We start from the raw sequence: 22,525 nt of genomic DNA, 5'->3' as shown, positions 1-22,525 counted from the left end.
CTCACCTGATTAACCATTTTCAGAGCGCTGCCTGTCTCGATCCGTGTTGCCACAATCCTCTTTCCTCGTGCCTCTTACCTCTCGGTGAAACCAATGATAATGATGTGGATTTCAAACGAAGTTTGGATAACACATAATTCGCTAAATCAGTATCTCATCCTCGAACCCGCCATGCAGTCGTCTCGTAGTGCAATGGTTATCAAACTGCGGGCGTGAAAGCATCTGAGGAGGGGGCGAAGCCGCCTGAGAGAAATGAAATTTCTTCAACTCGGAACGAGTTTAATATGTAAAGGAACTTCGAAGTTTAAACAACGGCTATATTCCTAATCATACTACGATTTTAACTGTCATAGTTGTGTCGTACATCCATTCACCGATGCTAGATCGTGACATGATACCGGACTTTGCGCGGACCAGAATGTCCCCGGTATACGAGTACGGCCCTCCGGTGAGTCCGGTTCGATAACGGTGATCGTACCGTAAGCTTGGCTGATTTTGACGTCACTGCCAACGATTCAATTCCGGCCTTCTGCGGCTGCGAAACTGGCTTTCCTCAAGTAATAGAAGTTAGAAAATGGGTCTGTGTATTCCAATGATAGCTCTAATGATACGTTAGCAATCCGAGTTCAATTAGTGCGAAATCTTCATATTGGAGTGCTACAACTCGATATTTGAATTGCTGAAGTTTAAAATAACTACAGGCCAGAGTGGAATTGGTGGCAAAGCCATGAACAATTTTCCATTTAATTACTTGATTTTTTATCCAAGAAAGCTGTCTGCAGGTACCGTAGTTGAAGTTTGCAAGATAAATAAGCTACTGTTATTTCTTATCCTTAACAGGAGTTGAATGCTGTGTTACTGTAATGATATTCCGTTTACATGCCCCATATTTACAAGTTCTAGGTCGATGGGATGGTTTGATTGCACGTACTACTTCAAGTTATTTCATTTTATCACAAGCTTGTGGTGATTTCTTTTTTGTAACGAGGAAATTATCACAAACTGTGAACCCAACTGATCACACTGTGCAGGAATTTCCTTGATACACGCAATGCATTATGGTACACCTGTGATTTCAGGACAGGACAGAGGACACTGCCACTTGTACCCATTAGTTTCCTGCTGCCAGCAGTTAACCCGAGACACAGAACTAGTTATTCCCAACCGCGGCTCTAAGGTATAGCCTTCTTGCAGCCCTCATTGACCCAGAAAAATCCCACAAAAATTATAGTAAACAGTTATATATATAGTTTGTTCAACTAGTAAACTAGTAAATTCCTGTGTATCTGTATTAAAACTGGTGATGGTCCTTCACATATTGTTGTTTTGAAGAACACACACCCATACAATCTTACTAACATCAAAATCACTGCAAATGTCTAGTATATATCGCAATAAGTCCAATATTACTCTGCATATATTCCTTCTGCTTGTACTTGTACAGTGTACAGAGAAGCTGAAGAGCTATCACATAATGATAAGCCTGTTATATCTTATGTTGTAGTAATGATATGATGTTCATTTGTGGTTTGTTTCAATGAATATCAATCGCTAATCTCTGTTTATCAGTGCTCAAATTTTCATTATAATTATACTATTTTAGTGTTTAGGCTGGGATCCACTGCTTTGGATCTTTGTTAATATATTAGCTCACCACAATTCACATTATACAAATAAAATGAATAGCCGATATACCGGCCATGCGGCAATCAACATGCACAAAATACATGAACTCTTTTGAGATTTGGTGATCAAATATATATATTTAATTGCTCTTGACAGCAGGCAGGAATAATAAGATGATTTCATCGTTGTTGTGTGTTTGTTTGTTGGCTTGTCTGGCCGAAGGATTTTACTTGCCTGGCCTCGTGCCCCATTCTTATTGCACCAAAGCAGAAAAGACTGAAGGTGATACTTGCAAGGTATGCTGCTTATCTACTAGAGAGTAATAATGATTGTGAGATATTGAGTCAGTAGTCATGTTATATTCACAGTAGACTCGGGCAACTGCAGATAATTTTAGCTGGTAATCTAGAATTCAAATTGAATTTGCGAAAAGGTTCTATGCTCTTTTTTTAATTCTAATCTAATATCTGGTTTTCCTGAAAATGTTATACAGAAGGACTGCTTAGTGCGAAACGTGCCAAGCTCTGGTGTACAGACTTTGCCTATAAGCCTGTAAGAATCAACTCTTGATTTGATATGAACTGAACTTGATTTTTGGGCACTTCTTCGATGGCAGTCAGAGATCGAAAAGTGTTCACCATGATCACCAATGAATGTTTTCCATGAACACGAACAAAAATTTATAAACGTCAAAATATATTGTTTTCGCGTTTGGAGAGGGTTAGGGTCAAAGTTAGTTTTAGGGTATCCCAAGATTAGGGTTGGAGTATTAGGGTGGGGGAGTGGGATATTAGGGTAGGAGGTGGGTTAGGGGGGATATTAGGGTTGCGGGAGGGGGGATATTAGGGTTGCATGAGGAGGGATATTAGGGTTGGGGAGAGGGGGATATTAGGGTTGGAGGTGGGTTAGGTTCAAAGTTGGGGTTGGATTACCCCTAACCGGGGTTTAACCCACCTCCAATCCCCCTAACCCCAACCCTAATATCCCCCTAACTCCCAACCCTAATACCCCGCCTCTCCCAACCCTAATCTTGGGATACCCTAACCCCAACTTTGACCCTAACCCACCTCCAATCCCCCATTTCCCCCAACCCTGATATCCCCCTTCCCCAACCCTAATCTTGGGATACCTAACCCCAACTTCGACCCTAACCCACTTCCAATTTCCCTTTCCCCCCACCCCAACCCTAATATCCGTATCTCCAAAGGCACAAAAAAAAACAATTTATTTTGACGTTCATTAATTTTTGTTTGTGTTCATGGAAAACATTTCTTAGTGATCATGGTGAACACTTTGCGATGTCTTGACTGCCATCGAAGAAGTGCCGATTTTTGTTCGACTTCTTTCGATGTTGGAATTGACTTCAATATCCAAGTTTCTGCGATTTTAGTAATACTAATCCAAGTTTGAAAAGACTAGCTATAATTCTGATTCTAATCCAATTTGGAAAAGCTAACATTTTTCTAGTTTTTCGTCTCTGATTCACATTGCCAAAGTGCCAACCGTCTCGTGATCAGGTGTGTGGAAAATGCTTGATTTTTCTTGCAATTTTGCAGACTACAATCGACATGTACGTGAACCGGCTGACGTCGGCGGAGAGCGTAATTCCGTACGATTACAGCTCTTTTGACTTCTGCCCTCCCGATGACGAGAATGGCCAGAAAGGTTATTCTGAAAACTTGGGGCAAGTTATTTTTGGTGAACGCATTCACACTTCGCCTTACAAGGTACATATAGTGTTCTTTTGAATTCTTTATACTAGTTGCTGACTAGGGTTGGGCGAAATTGAGTACCTTTCGATTCTTGAGCATCAGGCTTCAAGTCGAACATTCCATTGAGTACCATTCGATTCTTGAGTATCAGGCTTCAAGTCGAACATTCCAGCATCAAATTATAACGTCCTGACAGTATGAAAGATGTGGAAGATACCAGGGTTGTAATGACTCGTGCGGACTCGAGTCATTTTCTTGAAAATGGAAATGACTAGACTCGAATCAATTTGTGTATTGACTCGACTTGTACTCGAGTGATTTCGCGCGACTTGACACATTCTATATGAATCATTCAAGTCTCGTATGTATCAGGACTGATAATTGAAAAATAGGCCCAGAAACTGTCTTTCATCAGTTTTAATAAACACGTTTGGAGTGAGAAAAACGAGTATATATATTATGAATCCAAGGCCTTCGATATCACCCAAGAGTTTTACAGAAGCGAGTTAAACATGACTTGAACTCGCTACTGAGCAGTAAACACTATGACTTTACTCAAGTCCAAACTAATAAATTCAAATTGGCTTGTGACTCGGAACCATGTGACTTGGTTACAACCCTGGAAGGTACAACTATGTACGTTTAACACTACCACAAAGTAGGTTCAATGCCAGTTTTACCCATCATTAAAGATAATTTGGTATTTATTCGACCATGCCCTTTTTCAATGCACTTTGCGACAATGCTGTGGGTTGATCAGGACTTTACAGATATGTCATTTCCACTAGCGTTTGTATTACGGTACATTTTTGGCATGCTGCGATATGACCAAGCGAGGTTTCAAGACTTCGACGACAGAAAATAGGGACAAGAAGCGTGTCATTTCAATACTTGAAAAAATTATCTCTCGCTTGACTCCGAATCGTTAGAATTAATACTCGTTTCAGAATCGAATACGCGAATCATTGTGCCCAACCCTACTAACGAACTTACGTCGAAAATATTCTGGTTGATTTCAATACCAATATAATTGATTCAGATGTATTCTTGATGCTTTTCGAATTTGTGCCGTCATTCAAATTTCTTTGAGTGACATAGAAACTGTGTATCGATGCACGGTTGATATCTGAGCGTTTTTCAAAATAATAATTGTGTTTCAGTTTGAGTTCGGTAAAGAGGAGAAGTGCAAGGAAGTTTGTACTCAGACTTATGCGAGTAAAAAACTGGATTTCCTAAAGTATGGAATGATCTTCAGTTATGAAAACCACTGGTGAGAAAAACAGACATTTTGTGATTGGCTTTTCACTTCGTGAATAATAATCGATGACCATCTGAGGTGGTCATTTGGTCAGTCACAAAATATTTCTACTTTTATTAGAGTGCCGTACTCATGTCGTTTTGACCACTTGCAATACTTGAAAAGTGGTTCTGATTTTAACATACTTCCGCATACAATTTTTAGCAAAAGCTAATTACTAGGGCAAGATTTTGCAACTTTTTTACAACTTCCGGCGGCTTCCTAAATACTCAGCTAAGTTATGTAGTATGGTCTTTTAAGCTGTTCGGAGGAATCTTATATTGCAACTTCTTGCAAATTTTCTTCATTTTTTCAAGCAACCTCTTTTTCGATTTTTTATGCAACCTTTTGCAACTCTTGTCGATTTTTCAATTAACTTTTCGCAAGATTTTTAGATTTTTTTTTAACTAACTTTATACTGGAAATATTTAGCACGATATGTAAATAGATCGCTTGATTATTTCACTTAGGTGGTTTCTGATTTGATGTACATTCAGGCTTGGCTGCGGAAAATTATATCAATCTTTTCAGACTGTTGATTTCGTTGAAGTCGCCAACATTGAGTTTTGCTGCAGTGCCTTGGTGCGGAACAATTCGAGTATCTCATACCCTCATAATTTCTAGGAACTTGTCCATAAATGCAACTTCTGTGAAAATTGAATGCAACTTTTTACCGCAACTTTTTTGAAAATTAAGAGCAACACTCCACGGATTTGAATGCAACAAAAACTTGCCCAACTAATTAGTTTTTACACAATAGATTTTGAAATGTAGAAAGTGGTTTTGGGATGTGTTTGCATCGCTTTCATGTGTGAAAACGTCATAAAAACGGTGTGAAATAGCCATCACGGTAACCTCTGAATACATATTTAAAGACCACACCCTTTTGCAACAACATTAGTCATTTTGCGTACAAGTAATCACCTCTAAGCAGCTGCCAAAAGTTTGGTAACCCTCGATTAAATGTACTTTTTGAAACTGCTTTAGCACTTTCAATGCGTTCATTTTGTACTTAAATGTGAAGTCGTTTTGGCATGTCCCGAAAATCGATACTTTTACATGTAATTGAGTAGAAATTTAAGCATCATTATTCATTGCGCCTCAAGTAATGCCACTAATTACTTTTAGCATATCTGATAACCATCATTATGAAAATGGTCTGAACAATTTCTACAATAGCTTCTTGGAGGTATATAACTTCAATACGCTATATATTTGAATTGTGTTTACATATCAAAATCACCAACCTAGCTTCTTCTAACAGGAAGGAGTTTGGTTACCATCTAAAAAGAGTACATTGAGCTCGCCCAATCTGTTTGCTCTGATTATTAGATATTTCGTTCCGGTGACGTCATATTTTGTGATACGATTGTTGATACATAATGTTCTGTCCCAATTCTCTGCTAGTTCCTGACAATTACCTTTGACGAGTGTCGGCCTAAACTATTCGGGTTTATTTCAATATGAATATACTGTCCAGTTGCGAATGTCTGCAATATTTACAACAGGCTGTACTGGCAAATGAAATGAAACTTACACTCACACTTTGTTGTCGAGTGGAGTGTTAATTTCTCCCACATTCTACTTTAGGATTCTGGACAACATGCCGGTGGCGTGGTGCTACAAAACCGTGAAGGAGGAACAATTCTGCAGCACTGGTTTTCCGATGGGTTGCTACGTTGATAAGAAGGGGAACCCCAAAGACGCGTGCACCATGGATGTGAGTTTGAGTCCCATTCGCAGACTTGTAGAAACTGCCAACCTAGTTAGTTGACGCTGAACTACCGGTACTGGTTTTATGAGTAGTTCTAATTGTGGTTTTTGTCAGTCAGTAGTTCCGGTTCTAGTTGCAGATTTTGAAAAGTGAGTAGTTCTAGCTCTAGTTGTGATTTGGAAAAAAATTAGTAGCTAGAAAACACGTGGCGAATTGTGATACCAGTTTTCTGTCGTGTGCTGTTCTTGCAGCCATTGCTAGATCAGAGTCATCGCTGCTAACAGCGGCGTAGCCACGCGGGGGAGGGGCCAAACTCCCCCCCCATTTCAAATTCGAACCTCTGTCCGTTTGAAATGCGGATTCTATACCGGTATTCAATATTTCTTAGTTAATTTGAAATTCAGTAATTGGTATTAGTTGCTTCGGAAGTGAATCTAGTTAGTTGGTTTTAGTTAGGATTTTAATAACGCCGTAAATGTCTAGTCCAGGGTTTCTCAGCCCTTTCTTGGCCGTGACCCATTTTCCGGTTTGAAAATGTGCTGTGGCCCACCTCTTATCTTGGAATCATAATCCTGTTAAATGCGTGATAATCGATGGCACCGATATGCCTATTTCTCTAAAATATGCGCATTTTTCTCTTAATTTACTGATGATATTTAAATGTAGACCTTTCGGCCCATGAAATCGCGCGAAGCGCGACGAATATTTTTTTGTCTAATAAATATCCTCCAACAAACGACCAACGAAATAATATTGGGCCCCTTCGAGCTCCCGCAATTGGGGGTTTGGGTGCAGCAGTCAAGACCCTGGTAGATCATAGGCTAAAACTCTGTGTATATTATGATCGAGGTGGTCAGTAACGAAGTACTTCTACTTTTTTGAAGTACTCAAGTAGTTTTCCTCTTTTTCTGGTACTTACTCAAGTAGATCTGATTTTCGCTACTTCTACTTCGTAATATTTTGTGATCTACTTACTTACTTTTCGCTATTTTCAGTTCGTCAAGTAGAAGTAGTTTAATCCTCCAATCAGGAAGATATCCTGAGTAATTTCGGGGCTGTTTTCACGGAGTATCAACATTTAATTTTCATAAAAGTTGAGTAAAGCCCATAATTTTCCTCGCGCTTCGCACACATTGGATGTGGAGTAACCAGTATGATTTCACGAAAGTATCGGTGAATATAATTTAGGTAGCGAGTTGCGTGGTTGCGTTCACACCGCATTGTCGCCTATATGAAATATTTCATCACAGTATATATTGCTTATCATAACGTTTGAAACTGATGTTTCGCAATCATATCGTATTCTAGCAGTCCATGACGTGTCCTAATCTGGAAAAGTGGAATCTGACTTTTTTAAAAATTTTGGACCTGTTTTGGCATACCACCTTTGAGTCTTTCTGGAATTAAGACATGGAATACATTTTCCGCTTTTAGAAGTAGTATTTATATTTCACTTTCAATTCCCAGTATCATACTTTGAGTTCTAATTAGTATCAGTTCTTTTGTCTGGATAACATGTTGAAGTATAAAGCAAGTGTAGTAATGACTTTAATTTCCGGAAATAAAGCTACATAATATGGCATTTTTACGATCCACCGTATTTTCTAATAACGTTCACTAATCGCGCAAAGTGTTTTCGACTAAACTACGGGCCTTATAATATGGGGAGGGCGCCTTACCATGATATTTTCTAAAATGTGCTGTTCGAGTAAACAGAGAATTAGTATCGCATTTCCACATCAATACTATCATTTTCATCTCATGATGCGAACGAATGCTTATGCTGTCGAAAATTGGATACCTCCTGGTATGCATCAATATGAATCAAGCTCTGCACCTTTTGCATAGCTCAATTTGCAGCTTTTGACAATCCATGCGAACGAATTATGATTGTTTTCACAACTACTTACTTACTTGAGTAGATTTAAAGTTAGTCAATTATACTTCTACTTCAAGTAGTTTTAGGTTGTTTATGAAAGAAGTACTTCTACTCGTACTTGAATAGATTTTTTCGTCGCTACTTCTACTTCTACTTGAGTAGCTTTTTCGACTACTTTGACCACCTCTGATTATGATCGTCCGCTGCTCCATTTGCAGAACACAATGATCAAATCCACGCATCCGCTGTGTGATTAGGATTTTAGTTCCACTATTGTAGGGAATAATATATTCATTCTGAGTCAGCTTCATACAATTCATTGGTGAATGGGGTACTACAGAGAAGTGGAGAAAGATTTATTTAATATGCAAGCTGTAAAATGCACATTGTATGTCTTGTACCAAACCAACTGAAGTTACGATGACAGAATATTCAATCCAATGATACAATCAATTCATGTGGCTCTTACAATATGTACAATGATTTCCAGGGCGGACATTTTAATCCGATTCCAAAGATTAATGCGCTCCTCTAAATCCTCAATCCATTACGATTCGTTGCGGTGGTGCAGATATGGCTCCATCAGAAGTTGCTAATTATGGCTATTTTTATTTTACAATAATACGACTTGCCTAGGTACAGTAAATCTATACCTCAAATACACTTCATTCCGAGTTTATTGCACACCCCTTTCAACGGCATACGGCATATTACCCTGCCAGAATACTTGGTTACTTCAGCATTACCTTCCAGTTATTATATACTCGAAATTATTTTAGTTGCTGTTAGCCATAGGTTGTCATAGCCAGCGGGAAAAGCCGATGTTTCTCCCTCTCGTTTTCGACTTGAACATGCTGATTCCAGACGTGCCATTATATGTCTCATCAGAGTCGCATGAAGAGCTTTACGTAGCATATGTATTATTAGATCATATGAATATTAATATAACAAATATGAACAAACTAACACTAATTCTAAAGTTTTCTAAATAGCTTTGTGGCCCACCTCAAATACTCCTGTGGCCCACCCTTTGAGAACCCCTGGTCTAGTCCAGTAGAATTATCGATTTAGAAGTAGGTAAAAATGTTTGCGGCCTAGTTTTGCCTGTAAAACTGTCAAAGAAATTCGTAAGCATTCGAGGAAGTAGTGCAAGTTGGCATAATCTACTTGAAGTACTTTGAAAAGTAGAAATACTTCGTACCTGACCACCTCGGGCCGTTAGTTCTAGTTGCAAGTTTTGTGTGACTAGCTCTAGCTTTGAAAATCCAGTAGCTTGTACATTGTGTGCAAGTCTGCGCGAGTTTTGAACCACAACGGAGTATTGCAACGATACACATCGGTCGAAATCATTGCAGTCCGCCTTCAACAAAGCGGACACCCTTTATTTGTTCAACCACGTCGAAATCTCGATTCACTACAACAAAGGCGAGGGCCGTGACTGGAAGGGTTCGAGAATCGTAAAAGTTACCGTGGAACCGCGCAGGTACGGTCTTTCGAATCTTGATGAATATATTGGCGGATAACTGGGGATGGACATTAGGTGCTATTAGACAATATTTTAAGGTAATGAATCCGACTCGAGTCGCGAATTTTTGACAACTGAGCTTGTCTCAAGTCATCTCGACTTTGCAGATACGTTGTTCCAACCTGTACAATAGGGCTGTTCAAAAATAACTTTTTTTCTGGATTCCAGCGATTCAGTCATTAAATTGTCAGGTTACCCTAAAAAACGCTGCACACCAAATTTGGTTCAATTCTAAAGGGTAGGTCACACGGTACCGAAATTCACTAGCGACTTCGTTTCTTTCTTTGCTCCACTCCTTCGCTAGCGAGCGCTTGCGGGGTCGCTAGCAAGGTCGCTAGTCAAGACGCTACCGACGCGTTTCACTCGCGAGCTCGCTGGTGAATCTTGTTGTGACAGTATTACGTCACAGCGGAGAAAAAGTTATTGTGAAATTGAGGGATCAGTTGTTCGGAAACCTCCGTCGTGTACAGACCTAGCCTAGTAGGTGATACATTGTTGCATACGGACCTGTATGGCATTTGTAATAACGAAAACAAATCTTATGACATTCAAATAGGTGAAAATGTTGGCTCTTATTGCAACAACAAGAACTCAAATGTTTAATTTAGAACACAAGGTGTGTAAATTGATAACGACAAGGGCTATGCAATGATGGACGAGGAGATTACAAAATCCGACCCAACTCATGCTTGATATGAAGGGATCCGGGCTTTCACTGGATATTTTATCACGTCGATCTCTGATTTGATCATCGTGGTCACTTCGTTCACCAAGCAGCCCTACAAAGCTCTCCGCAACTGACCAAAACCAAGCCAATCGCAGTTGAATAAATCACTATGATACCGCATTTGACTGCTGAAATATGTGTTCATTTATTGAATGCCACTTCCAATGAAAGTATTGCCTCCGCAAATAGCTGTCAGTAATGCTTTGAACTGTGTGTGCAATGTGCATATAGCATTTTATTGTTGTTTTCAACTTCTACCATATCACCCGGTCAGCTAACATATCTTGGTTGTACGCGGAATACCTTTTCGTATGATGGCCAATGTTAAACCTTTGTAATAAATAATAAGTACCGTACCAGCGCAGTTTCTCGCTCCGAGAAATACGTTCTGTACTCGGTTAACCTTTTCCCATCCCATGATGACGTAACACTCGTCTTAGTGAAAAAGTGAGATTATCGCGAGTGATGTCGTTAGTGAATATTGTACGTGTGGCCTACGCTTTACAAGTATAAGGCTCCGCAGATCCAATTAAAATTTTTAATTTATACGGAAAAATAAAAATTTTCAAATTTTTCTGTCAACCGCATGAAATCGTTGAGCTGTCTTCAGAGACCATGCAAAACAAATTTGACTCAATTCCAACTAGTAACGGCCGTGCAATCTTGAATTGAAATTTTTAAATTATTATTAAAAATAAAAAAATAAAAATTCTCAAATTTTTCTGTCAACCCCATGAAATTGTTGAGCTGTCTTCAAAGACGATGCAAAACAAATTTGAGTCAATTCTGACTAGTAAAAGCGGAACTATTTGAGTTTTTCGTTGATAATACCCGGATCAAGGATAATCTGGTAATTATCAACGAAAAACTCGAATAACTCCGCTTCTATAAGTCTGAATTGACTCAAATTTGTTTTGCATCGTCTTTGAAGACAGCTCAACAATTTCATGGGGTTGACAGAAAAATTTGAGAATTTTTATTTTTTTATTTTTAATAATAATTTAAAAATTTCAATTCAAGATTGCACGGCCGTTACTGGTTGGAATTGAGTCAAATTAGGTGTGCATCGTTTTCTTGGACAACCTGACGATTTAGTCACTAGGCGAGTGAGATTTGGAAAAAAAAGTTTTTTTTGAACAACCCTAACGTACACGCATTCTCTAAAAAAAAAATTATAATTTCCAAACTACTGTGCGTTCACATCTACCAGTTGGAACCGAGCCAAATTTAGTGGGCAGAGTTTTTTATGGGCAACCTAACAATTCAATCAGTGAATCCCTGGAATCCGGGGAAAAGAAAGATACTTTCTGAGCAACCCAAACTTTGTATTACATATTTGAGATGCTGTGATACGACCAATTGAGGTTTCAAGGCTTCCGCGGTGGTAAACTAGTATCAAAATTATATTTCTCATTGATAAATTAACGTTAAGTGGAAAAGAACGAATAATTTTAGTACTCGAAAATCATCTTTCACTTGTCGACTCGAACCGTTTCAATTAGTACTCGATTCAAATTCGGGCAACCAAATCAATGTGCCCGACGCTACATATCACATAGCTTCTTTTTGGCAGTTACCAGAAGGGTTGTCAGGGACCGCCAATGGCAATTCCAAAAAGCAAGAAGGACTCCGTTAAAGTGACATACACGTACAGCGTGAAATTTGAGGTGAGTATTTGAAGAGTAGCCTATCTCGGAGTTACAGACATTCTGTGTGCAATTGAAGAGTATATCGATATTGAAATTAACAGGAATATTTTCGGCTGACACTCTGTAACTAATAGAGAAGAAAAACAACATTGAGTATCAACAGTCATATCACAGATTATTACGATGGCACCTGCATGAAATTTCGAATAATTGAGGCTAACAGATGGCTTAATATACCATTTCTTGATTACACGCGAACTCCTGTTGGCACAAACTAGGTTGGTGGAGTTTTATTGCCTTGATGTCGATTTTAATCAAAATCCGTCCATCTAGTTTGTGACAACAGAATGTTTTTTCATGTATAATTTTAATTATAGAACTATGTTCTCTTCGATATGAATATATTATTCAAATAGATGCACAAGTAACATAAAATTCTACTCGATGAGAAGTGGAACTAGGTATTCTAGGTTTAGTTTTGCATACATGTTGGCTTCAGTAAGCAGGGCAAGCTGGCAAAGCCTATGAAATTACGAATAATCTATACTACCGTAATTTTCCAAGTATAGTACGCCCCCATGTATAATACGCACCCTTGAAATGGCATGCAAATTGTGGGAAAAAGCCTGTACCCATGTATAGTACGCACCCTGCATTTGCAGTACTTGAATAGTTGTGTTTTAGTATAGGATGTCATTCTGTTTTGCGATGTCACTGTTGAACAATCATGACATTACGATCACTAATGTATACAATTAACGGCATTGTCTCTAAACGATAGTAGTTCGCGACCAAAGCCTGCGAGGCCTGCGACGTGATAGTTCAGGCCAGCGACACGACATCTTGCATTAGCTATTACAGATGCGATTGCTCAGGCCGACGGTTATGTCGTGCGCACCAGGCCTGTTGGAGACACGACTGATTACGCAAGCGATTATATCTTGCGCACACGGCCTGTTGTGGGCTATATGCGATTGTTCAGGCCTGTCGTTGACGTGATGAATTAGCGAGGATTGCCGCTTGCGCGTGCTGCAATCATTGACCTAATTTCGCTCGCGTACAAATAGCAAACTAACTTAGCAGGAGATCGCGTGCTTTGCAGAAACTCTCGTTAATTGGAAACATGCTTCTCGCTAATTGGCAGCGCGTTACACTGATAATACGAATGCTGGGCAGAGGGCTGAAAGTGATGCTTGATTGGAAACACACATGAAGGCGTGACTTCAAAGTTTTTTATCGGGGGAGATTTTTTTTCAAGGCTTGTTGTACCCATGTATAATACGCACCCCCCTATTTTAGGGCAAAAAATCAGTAAAATTTTGCGCATTAAACATGGAAAATTACGGTAAGTTGTCCTAGCCCGGCTCTACTAGTTCCTTATGATTACCCCTGACGAGTTTCAGCCGAAAATATTGGGGCTTATTTCAAATATGAATATTATTCATTTGTGGCGAGTTCTTGTGGTTTTAAGAGCAGAACTGGTGAGACGCGCGTTCTATTCAGGTTGACAACAGCATCGAGTGGGCGTCGAGATGGGATTATGTCTTGGACAGCCTTCCGAGCTCCAACATCCAATGGTTTTCCATTATGAACTCGCTGGTGATCGTGCTGTTTCTATCCGGCATGGTGGCCATGATCATGATCCGTTCGCTTCATAAGGACATCGCCAGATACAACCAAACCGAATCTGCGGTAAGTTGTCACGTTCTAGCGACTTTGATGGATATTGATAGGAATAATATTGTCGGGAGCAGAATTGTCGTTAAAATTGAACTTCCAACTTCTTGTTTTGAGCTGCGTTCTTTCATCTTGATTTGATTATGAGTTTTGAAAGGTTATCTGTCCGCAAAATTTGTTTTGAGATTTGAAAATTTGAAATAGGAACTCCCGGTCCAAGCCATCCCTAGATAATTCTAGTCGTGTAATTTGTCTATGAGAACGAAATGCCGGTAATAGTTACAATTCTAATCTAATTTGTGAAATGCTTCGATCTCTCATTTTAATTCTAATCTAATGATAATCGAAAGAACTGTATCGTGCAAAATGAGCCGAGCTCGGTGTGCAGAAATTTGCTATTCTCGTGCGCGTCAGAATGAACTCTAGTTTGATATGAGCCGAACTTTTATTTCTTTCTATTTCGGGATTCGATTCAATTCCCACGCTTTTTGCAAATTCAATAATTTTGACTGTGTGGCTATAAATCTAATCCTGATCTAATTTGGAAAAGATGAAAACTTTCCAGTTGTCCAAGCGCGTACTCTCGTAATTGCAGGACGAAGCGCAGGAAGAGTTTGGTTGGAAACTGGTTCACGGCGACGTGTTTCGAGCACCAAAGCTGCCGATGGTTCTCTCGGTCGTGAACGGTGTCGGCACGCAGGTGAGTCGCACCGGAATTGAACAGGGCTCAGGGCAATGATTTGAGTGCTCTAATATGAATCGAGTTTCAATTCTAAAGTTCCAATTGGGTAGTTAGATGATTTTTTCTAGTGATGACATTGTACGGTATATACCGGTACGAGCTTTCCACGTTTTTCATACTCGACTCTTAATACTACTTGATATTGCCTGGCCCTAGTCTCTGTTTCATCCGGCTTTCTCTACAGAGCATCGTGATGACTTTTGTGACGCTGGTCTTTGCGTGCTTGGGATTTCTGTCGCCCGCTAACAGAGGGGCTCTCGGCACGACGGCCGTTTTGCTGTTTGTCTGCCTGGGCGTGGTGTCCGGTTACGTTTCTGCGAGAATTTATAAAAGTAAGAAATCAAATTGCTGGTAGTCGGTAACGACGCACTTTAAAGAGACTGATTGGGCTGTGTCTTATTTTAGCTCTTGGCGGAGAGCGCTGGAAGACGAATGTGATCATGACGGCGTTTCTGGTGTCCGGGTGAGTGTTTTACGCTGCCTCGTACGATTTGAACCACAATTATAGAATTGTTCCGTTACGGGCAGACTTGGACAATTAGATAGTTCTAGTTGTCTGATTTTAGACTCGTTTGGGCGAAATGGCGACGATCTAATATGTGAAATGATGCTATGCTCTCATAGAATTCCTGAAAATGCCACAGGATAACTGTATAGTGCGAGACGGACCAAGCTTGCTGTACACTGTATGTACAGACATTTGCCACTCTCGTGGAACTCCGATTTGATATGAGCTCAACTTGATTTTTGTGTATTTCTTTCTACTGAGGAACTGCTAATTCAATTTTTGCGTTTTTATGAATTCAGTAATTCTAATTCTGATTTAATTTGAGAAAATAGCTAGCTCTAATTTTAATTCTCAGCAAATTTTGAAAAAAACTATGATTATCTTCTAATTTAGACAAAAAAATCTCGCTATAACTCTAATTCTAATCTAATTTGAAAAAAAAACAGTACTAGCTATCATTCTAATTCTAATCTAATGTGTGACTATAATTCTAATTTGCGAAAGCTGAAAATTTTCTATGTGACCAACTCTGATTTCAGGGTCGTGTTCGCGATCTTCTTCCTCATGAATCTCATCCTGTGGGGCGCCGGCAGCTCGGCCGCCATACCCTTTTTCACCCTCGTCGCCGTGCTGGCTCTGTGGTTCGGCATCTCCGTACCCCTCACTTTCATCGGGGCCTATTTCGGATACAAAAAGAGGGTGAGTTGCATAAATTGTAGTTGTGACATTATCTTCCACTGTGGAAACCTCAATTGGTCGTGACGCAGCATACGAAATATGTAGTAGAAAGCTACACACACCCTAGTGGAAATGACATATCGGTCAAGTCATGATCAATCCACAACACTGTCACAATGTGGAACTTGCCACATCGTTCATACTGTTATTACCAGGGTTGTAATGACTCGAGTCACGATGTTCTGGTGACTCAACTTAACTTGACTCGACTCGAGTCAATCTGTGTATTGACTCGACTTGGACTCGAGTCATTACGCTTGACTCGAACCAAGTCATATGACTCGAGTCTCAGACGGCCAAGACCGACATTTCATTGTAATTTCGACGAATAGTAAAGTAACCACCCTATTGGGATTTCGTCTATTGGTACCTGGTACTTAAAAATGCGACCAGAAACTGCTAAAATGGAGGGGAATTAGTATATTATAAATGCGAACCATTCGATATCTCAAAACAAAGTTATAAAAAGTGGGATTAACAAGATTTTAGCCGGAAACCGAGCACTCAACTACACAATGACTTGGACTCGGACTCGAGTCATATTACCATGACTCGGACTTGACTCGGAGCCTTGTGACTTGGTTACAACCCTAGATATTACGCCAGAATGAGCTAAAGTCGAGTATTCCCAGCCCCTGTGATTGAATCCTATTTAGAAGGTGACTTTTTATTTTTTATTTTTAAAATATTTTTAACTTTCAGCCGATCGAGCACCCGGTCCGCACCAACCAAATTCCGAGACAGATTCCTCCCCAGCTCATCTACACCCGGCCCCTGTCTTGCATCCTGATGGGCGGCATCCTCCCGTTTGGCTGCATCTTCATCCAGCTGTTCTTCATACTGAACTCGATCTGGTCCCATCAGCTTTATTACATGTTTGGGTTTTTGTTTCTGGTCGCCGTAATCCTGGTGATTACATGCAGCGAGACCACGGTGCTGCTTTGTTACTTTCATCTGGCTGCGGAGGTGAGTGGAATACTTTTTGAGGGTACCTGAGTAATTTTCTACTTGAATATTATTTTTTAATGTACTTATTTTTCATTATGTCATAGTATGTGACTCGCTTTTGCTATTTGTCACGTAGAAGTGTCATGTTCTTTCGACTGCTTTTCACAATTACTTAGTCACTTGAATTAAATTTAAAGCCGGCTGATCCGAAATGGATGCCTCTGGCAGTGGCATCTTCAAGTTGTTGTTTTTTATTACTAAAATTTATGTCAAATGTTGTCTCTGCTAATTTGCTAGTTTAGCGAATCCATATATTAAATTTTTTTTATGATTAGATATTGTCGTCAATTCAAACTTGATCTTCAGGATTACCGATGGTGGTGGCGTTCCTTCCTGACATCTGGCTTCACCGCAATCTATTTTCTCATCTATTCGATGCATTTTTACATCACAAAGCTGCAGATCGAAGGTGCCACCTCGGCCATACTCTACTTCGGATACTCTCTCATCATGGCGATCATGATGTTCTTATTCTGTGGTAAGCTACCGTGTAAAATTGTTTTCTGTAGTCAATGCAGAATAATTCCGAATTTCTATTAGCAATATCTTGCAAACCACGTACCGACTAGTTCTAAAAATCAAGATTTATCGAAATACATTTTGAAGAGACTTTTGAAGGCGATTTACAGCATCAATAGGGGGAGAGGAGGCCAAGATGAGAAACTTTTCTGATAATTCAACGCCACTCAAAGAGTAATGCCTTCTGAGGATTAATTTCGGTACCAATGGAAAGCACTGCACTATTTATGACTATGGCTTGAGTTATATTGAACAACATACTTATGGATTTCTTGGCCTTCAAAAATCCTTGCTCAAATGTCTCAACTTACCCCCATGTGAGGCTAATATCAGACACACTGTGTTCAAGATGAGACACCAAGCAATTTTTGCTCATTACGCCACCAATTCATCCCAAATGATGAATCAACTAGCAACTTCGTGAATAAAATATAATAGTCATGAAATAATTCACTTTTAAAAATAATTTGTACATCATATAGAAATTTAAATGACATCGAAAACCAATTATCCATGAGATCCAGCAACTACAAGAGTTTCGTTATTATTTTGCCTTGTAATGTCACATCTGGTAAACTACTAGATAAATAATACATTTTGTGTGCCTTGAACAGTAAATTTTGAATCTTGCGAGGCCTTCAATAGAAAAGCCCTCTGATACCCATGTCTCAACTTACCCTCATGGTTTTGTCTCATCTTACCCCCACTCCTCAATTATTGTATAAACTTGAATAAAAAAAATTCTGTCTATTACTTTTCAGAGGTAAGTTCATGATTACACTGCTAATATTACACTCAACCAGCTCCAGTAATGTTGTTTTATAATGTGAAGTACTATGATAGGTATGCCCTTACAAACATGAATTCACATAACTGACATAGACTATGAAATTATAGTTTTTGGCATTTTCTGCCCAACCTCAAATCTGTTTGCCTTGTTAATATGGCAGGACTATAGAATGACATTATGGGAACAACACAGTTGAAGGAATCTGTCCATCAGAAAATTTTTCTATGAAAAAATTGCATGTCTCATCTTGGCCTCCTCTCCCCTGCTATTGGTATATTCGTATTGAAATATACCTGAATATTTTGGCTGACATTCATCAAGGCTAATTGTCAGCATTAAAAAGATTGCATGAGCTTGATACAGAACAGGCAAAGGCCATGAATTCTCCCATTGATAAGCATTTCATGGGGAAAGCTGTCTGTGCGTAAAATTATTGAGACAACAAATTTCGCGTCGTCGGGAGAGACCGTTCGCACGTTCATTTGTCTGCCTTGGAGTCGACTTTTATCAAAATACCCAACCTAATATGTGTTAACGGAAGGAATTTGTGTACCATCTAAAAATAGTAGGCTACATTGAGCTTGAACGGTTTCTTCACCTCGATTATTGGAATTTTCATGACGTCATATTTGGTGATGCGATTGTTGATATACATGTACTTACCAAGTGTCTACTAGTTGCTGACGATTACCCGAGACGTGTGTCAGCCGAAAATATTCTTATTATTTTAATATTAGTATATTATTCAATTGTATATTGAAGTTCTGTATCCCCAAGAACTTCTTGAAAACAGGTGTTGATGTCAAACCTTATGCCAGGTACCGTCGGCTTCTTCGCGTGCTTCTGGTTTGTGACGAAAATCTACAGCGTCGTCAAAGTGGACTGACCAATCTCGCCGTGTCAATGAAGAAAGTACTGTATTTATTTCGTCTAACGTGCTATACTTGGAGAGAGATATATTTCCCGACAGTGTATTCCGAGTTAAATTGTTGAAATATGTACAAAGTGATGGAGATTCGCGGTGTGTCCTAGACTATTTGTTCCCGATCTTAATTTTACGTTTGAAAGCAATTGCTGTGTACGACGTTCAACTGTGACGAGTCCGGATGTTTGTTGTAATCGACAATCCGGAGGTTTCCTGATTGGAGTGTTGACTAGGCTGGGCAAAATGGAGTATCTGAGTGCTTCGATTCTGAATCGAGTCCAGCATCACATTAAGATGTTACAGTAGCATGAATGATGTCGAAATTTCAGTTAGGTATCTTTTATGCAACCGTGAAGATAATAATGCCACTTCTACATCGGATTAAAGATGATGTGGTATTTTTTTGGCCACTGCTCTTTGTACTACATGTTTTGGTTGCTGCGATACGACTGATCGAGGTTTACAGCCTTTCACTATCGAATGTAAACATGGAATGGTAACGACTGATTCAGCAACTTTGTTCCGCTTTGCTGAGGCTGTCACCAGAATTGTTTTGCGGCAGCGACTGTAGGATTTCTGGCAATCTAAAAGTTATCTTCCAGAGCGCAGTATTTACTTAATCTTGACTTGATCGCAAGCTACTGTCGCACCGATTCCGAAAAAATAAACCAAATTATGAGCAGACCACTTAGTTCGCCCTCCAAGTCTGAAATATCAGCATTGTCCGAACAATCGGAGGGCCGCAACCTGTCATTGTTATGGTCTTTGTTTTGCGTTAATCCGATTGCTCTGAACAATGCAGACTTTAGATGTTGAGGGTGATTTTTCGTCAAAGTCCCCGGCCTGACCCTACATTAATATATATTTTCGGAATCGGTGCGACAGTAGCTTTTGGTCAAGATCGGATTCAGTAAATTCTGTGCTCTGGAAGATGACTTTGAATTCCTAGAAATCCTAGTCTCAGCGGAGCGGAACGTAGTTGCAAAATCGGTCGTTGTCATTCCATCTTTACATTCGACTCTTCCTCAGTACATAATAGTATTTAAACCTCCAATTTCCTTGATGAATTGACTCTTGGTGGCTCGGAGTGTTTAATTTCAGTAGTTGAATAATTCTCTCACTTCTCGACTCGTTAGAATGAAGACTCGAATCATTTTGCCCAGCTGCAGTGTTCGAATCACACTCATTCTCGTATGCGTGCATACTTGTTGTAACCTGGATTTTGTATGTCATCACCGCACTCTGTACTAAGCCTACATGATATGAAACGTGGTCCAGCTAGTTGTCTTGAAGCGAAATCTACAGATTTCTGGCTCGTTTAAAGGAACCGAGCCAAAATTGCCAGTTACTTGATAGTAGGGTTGGGCAAATCACGTTGCGTGGCAGCAGTATGGAGGCTATGACACAGAAATTTCAAATATGTACCTTTCATGCGACGAAAAGAATATAATGCCAGTTTTACATCACGGTAAACAATGTGTGGTATTTTTTCCGCCATTTCATTACACTATGTGACGATGCTATGGGTTGATTGCGCCTTCACAGATCTATCATTTCCACTAACGTGGTTAGCTTTGTACTGCATGTTTCTTATGCCGTAGCCTTCCGCAATGAGAAACGGTATCAATGTCATAATTTCCGTTGACAGATCACTCTTATTGACAAGGAGGGTGTCATCACTCTTATTGACAAGGAGGGTATCATCTCTCACTAGCCCAGCCCCGCTTGAAAGGCAGTTGTGTCACAGATTAGTCCTACGTCCATCCCATGTAATTTTCTCTTGTAAATCTATGCAGTGTCTCGTTTTGTTTTCCATATGTGTGCGGAGGCATTGTCAATAGTTGTAGCATCTCGGTCGGCTCAAAACTTGTAGCCAGGTGGTGAAATATTACACTGACCATTATTATTTTCTTGAAACAAATCGAACAAGGTCTTTACCTGAAGCGAGTTCAATATTATTTCAAGACCGGTACGGGGGTTATCTCGATATCTTCTTGCTCATTATTAGTGCGATGATTCCTGGTGTAGTTTGATATATTTGCTGACATCATTCTACTATTATCATCGAAGAGCTCCCCAAATGTAGATCTGATATTTGCTTTTTCCCTAATAAAAGCTTCTTGTATGAAATAGTGGTGTGGACTTTTCAAGGTCAGTGTGCTCTGTGCAATCATGCTGTTTCTGGAACTATCAGTAATCAGTAGGTTACAGCGTATTAATTACTGAGGTACACCTACAACCAGAAGTTGTCCCAGATTTTACGCTAGTAGAAGTAAGGATTTTACAGATTTGTTAACTACTTATAGTAAAAGGATTAGTTTCAAGCACAGTGGCCAAGAATCGGTGTCGAGTAACGCCAAATGGAACATACATATAGAATGTGGATTGCCATCACCATGTCCTGTGGTGGTGGTAGATCTTGTGACAAGTACATTCTTTATTGGTACTGTTACAGAAATTATTCTGGTCTGAAAATCAGTTGAAGCCGACACGAATGTTGTTAAGTAATTGTAATTGATGATATTCAAGTAAATCATAGCTGAATATTCGTCAACAAATTGTACAGTACATGAATGGCAGTAGGCCTACATAATAGTGCATGGAGGCGAGAGGGGCTGAACCAAACAAAGCAATTCCATATCAAACGGGTTAAGTGTGTGCTCTTTCTGATATTGACTATTCTGCATCAAATGCACAGGCGTGTTGTACGAAGGTCTGGGGATAGAATTGCCACAATAAAAAAAATACTCTACTCGAGCTAGGAAAGTGGGAAAGGACCACTTATCTACGTCACTCTGGCGTGACGTGACGCCAACTGCATCAACGGTGATTAATTCCATAACACTTCTTTCGTAATTTCGGATCCACTAGACAAGTATTAGGGAACTGAATAATCCTCTGGCCTTTCAAAACGATGCATAAACGCACGAAATTCAACGCTACGACTTCGTAGCGGTACAAGGTACAGGCCAGGGTCACAAGCTCGCGCATACGAAATGCAGTGCGTCAGGAAAACCCATTGTCCGCCAGGTCAAATTACGCAAGAGTACGTTTTTAACGTGCTGCGTCACAAGTACGTCATAAATATCCAACCCAGTGTAACACTCCCACAAAGCCCCGGCGACACTGTATTATTTACGAAGACGCGGATATAACTTCTTTATATAATAATTAATATAACGTGGAGTACTTTTAGCGTGTGAATTCCAATAAATTACGATTCGTACGTATTAAATCCCTAACGCATATGCCACGCACGAATGATTTCGCCATTGGTTCCATTTTGGTGTTTCGCCCTTACATTCTCGGCTGATCTAAGCTCGCTGTTTGAAAGTACATCATCCTTATTTTCGCGATTTTGAATTGATTTCGGATAGTTTTTATGAATCTATGCCTTATAATAGTGGGTGTGCTTATGTCGTGTTTCGTATGTCAGGTTATTGTGACAATCTCAGGACATGCTACGTCACAAGAATGTGGGTGTTAATG

General features: G+C 39.7%; 1 protein-coding gene across 2 annotated transcripts; it reads left to right on the top strand.

Moving 5' to 3' along the window:
- Nucleotides 1-1,781: 1,781 nt before the first annotated feature.
- LOC145456175 (transmembrane 9 superfamily member 2-like) lies at nucleotides 1,782-21,166 on the top strand. Of its 2 annotated transcripts, XR_013920516.1 has the most exons (15): nucleotides 1,782-1,922; nucleotides 3,183-3,353; nucleotides 4,499-4,608; nucleotides 6,226-6,355; nucleotides 9,584-9,711; nucleotides 12,054-12,147; nucleotides 13,633-13,821; nucleotides 14,402-14,506; nucleotides 14,733-14,880; nucleotides 14,954-15,011; nucleotides 15,596-15,755; nucleotides 16,497-16,760; nucleotides 17,109-17,280; nucleotides 18,930-20,676; nucleotides 20,733-21,166. XR_013920516.1 is itself a non-coding variant. In XM_080334242.1 (14 exons), the coding sequence occupies exons 1-14, from the start codon at nucleotides 1,800-1,802 to the stop codon at nucleotides 18,995-18,997; spliced, it is 1,920 nt and encodes a 639-aa protein (XP_080190368.1). In that variant the 5' UTR covers nucleotides 1,782-1,799; the 3' UTR covers nucleotides 18,998-21,166. The 2 variants fall into 2 exon arrangements, 1 of the variants encoding a protein (XP_080190368.1); XM_080334242.1 differs by having other exon boundaries at nucleotides 18,930-21,166.
- Nucleotides 21,167-22,525: the final 1,359 nt, after the last annotated feature.

The sequence above is a fragment of the Botryllus schlosseri genome, chromosome 14 (genome assembly GCF_051294905.1).
Source record: "Botryllus schlosseri isolate E-star chromosome 14, Bs_hap1, whole genome shotgun sequence".
NCBI classification, from domain to species: Eukaryota; Metazoa; Chordata; class Ascidiacea; order Stolidobranchia; family Styelidae; genus Botryllus; species Botryllus schlosseri.
The sequence above is the reverse complement of the archived record's forward strand: the minus strand, read 5'-3'. Positions and strand labels throughout refer to the sequence as shown.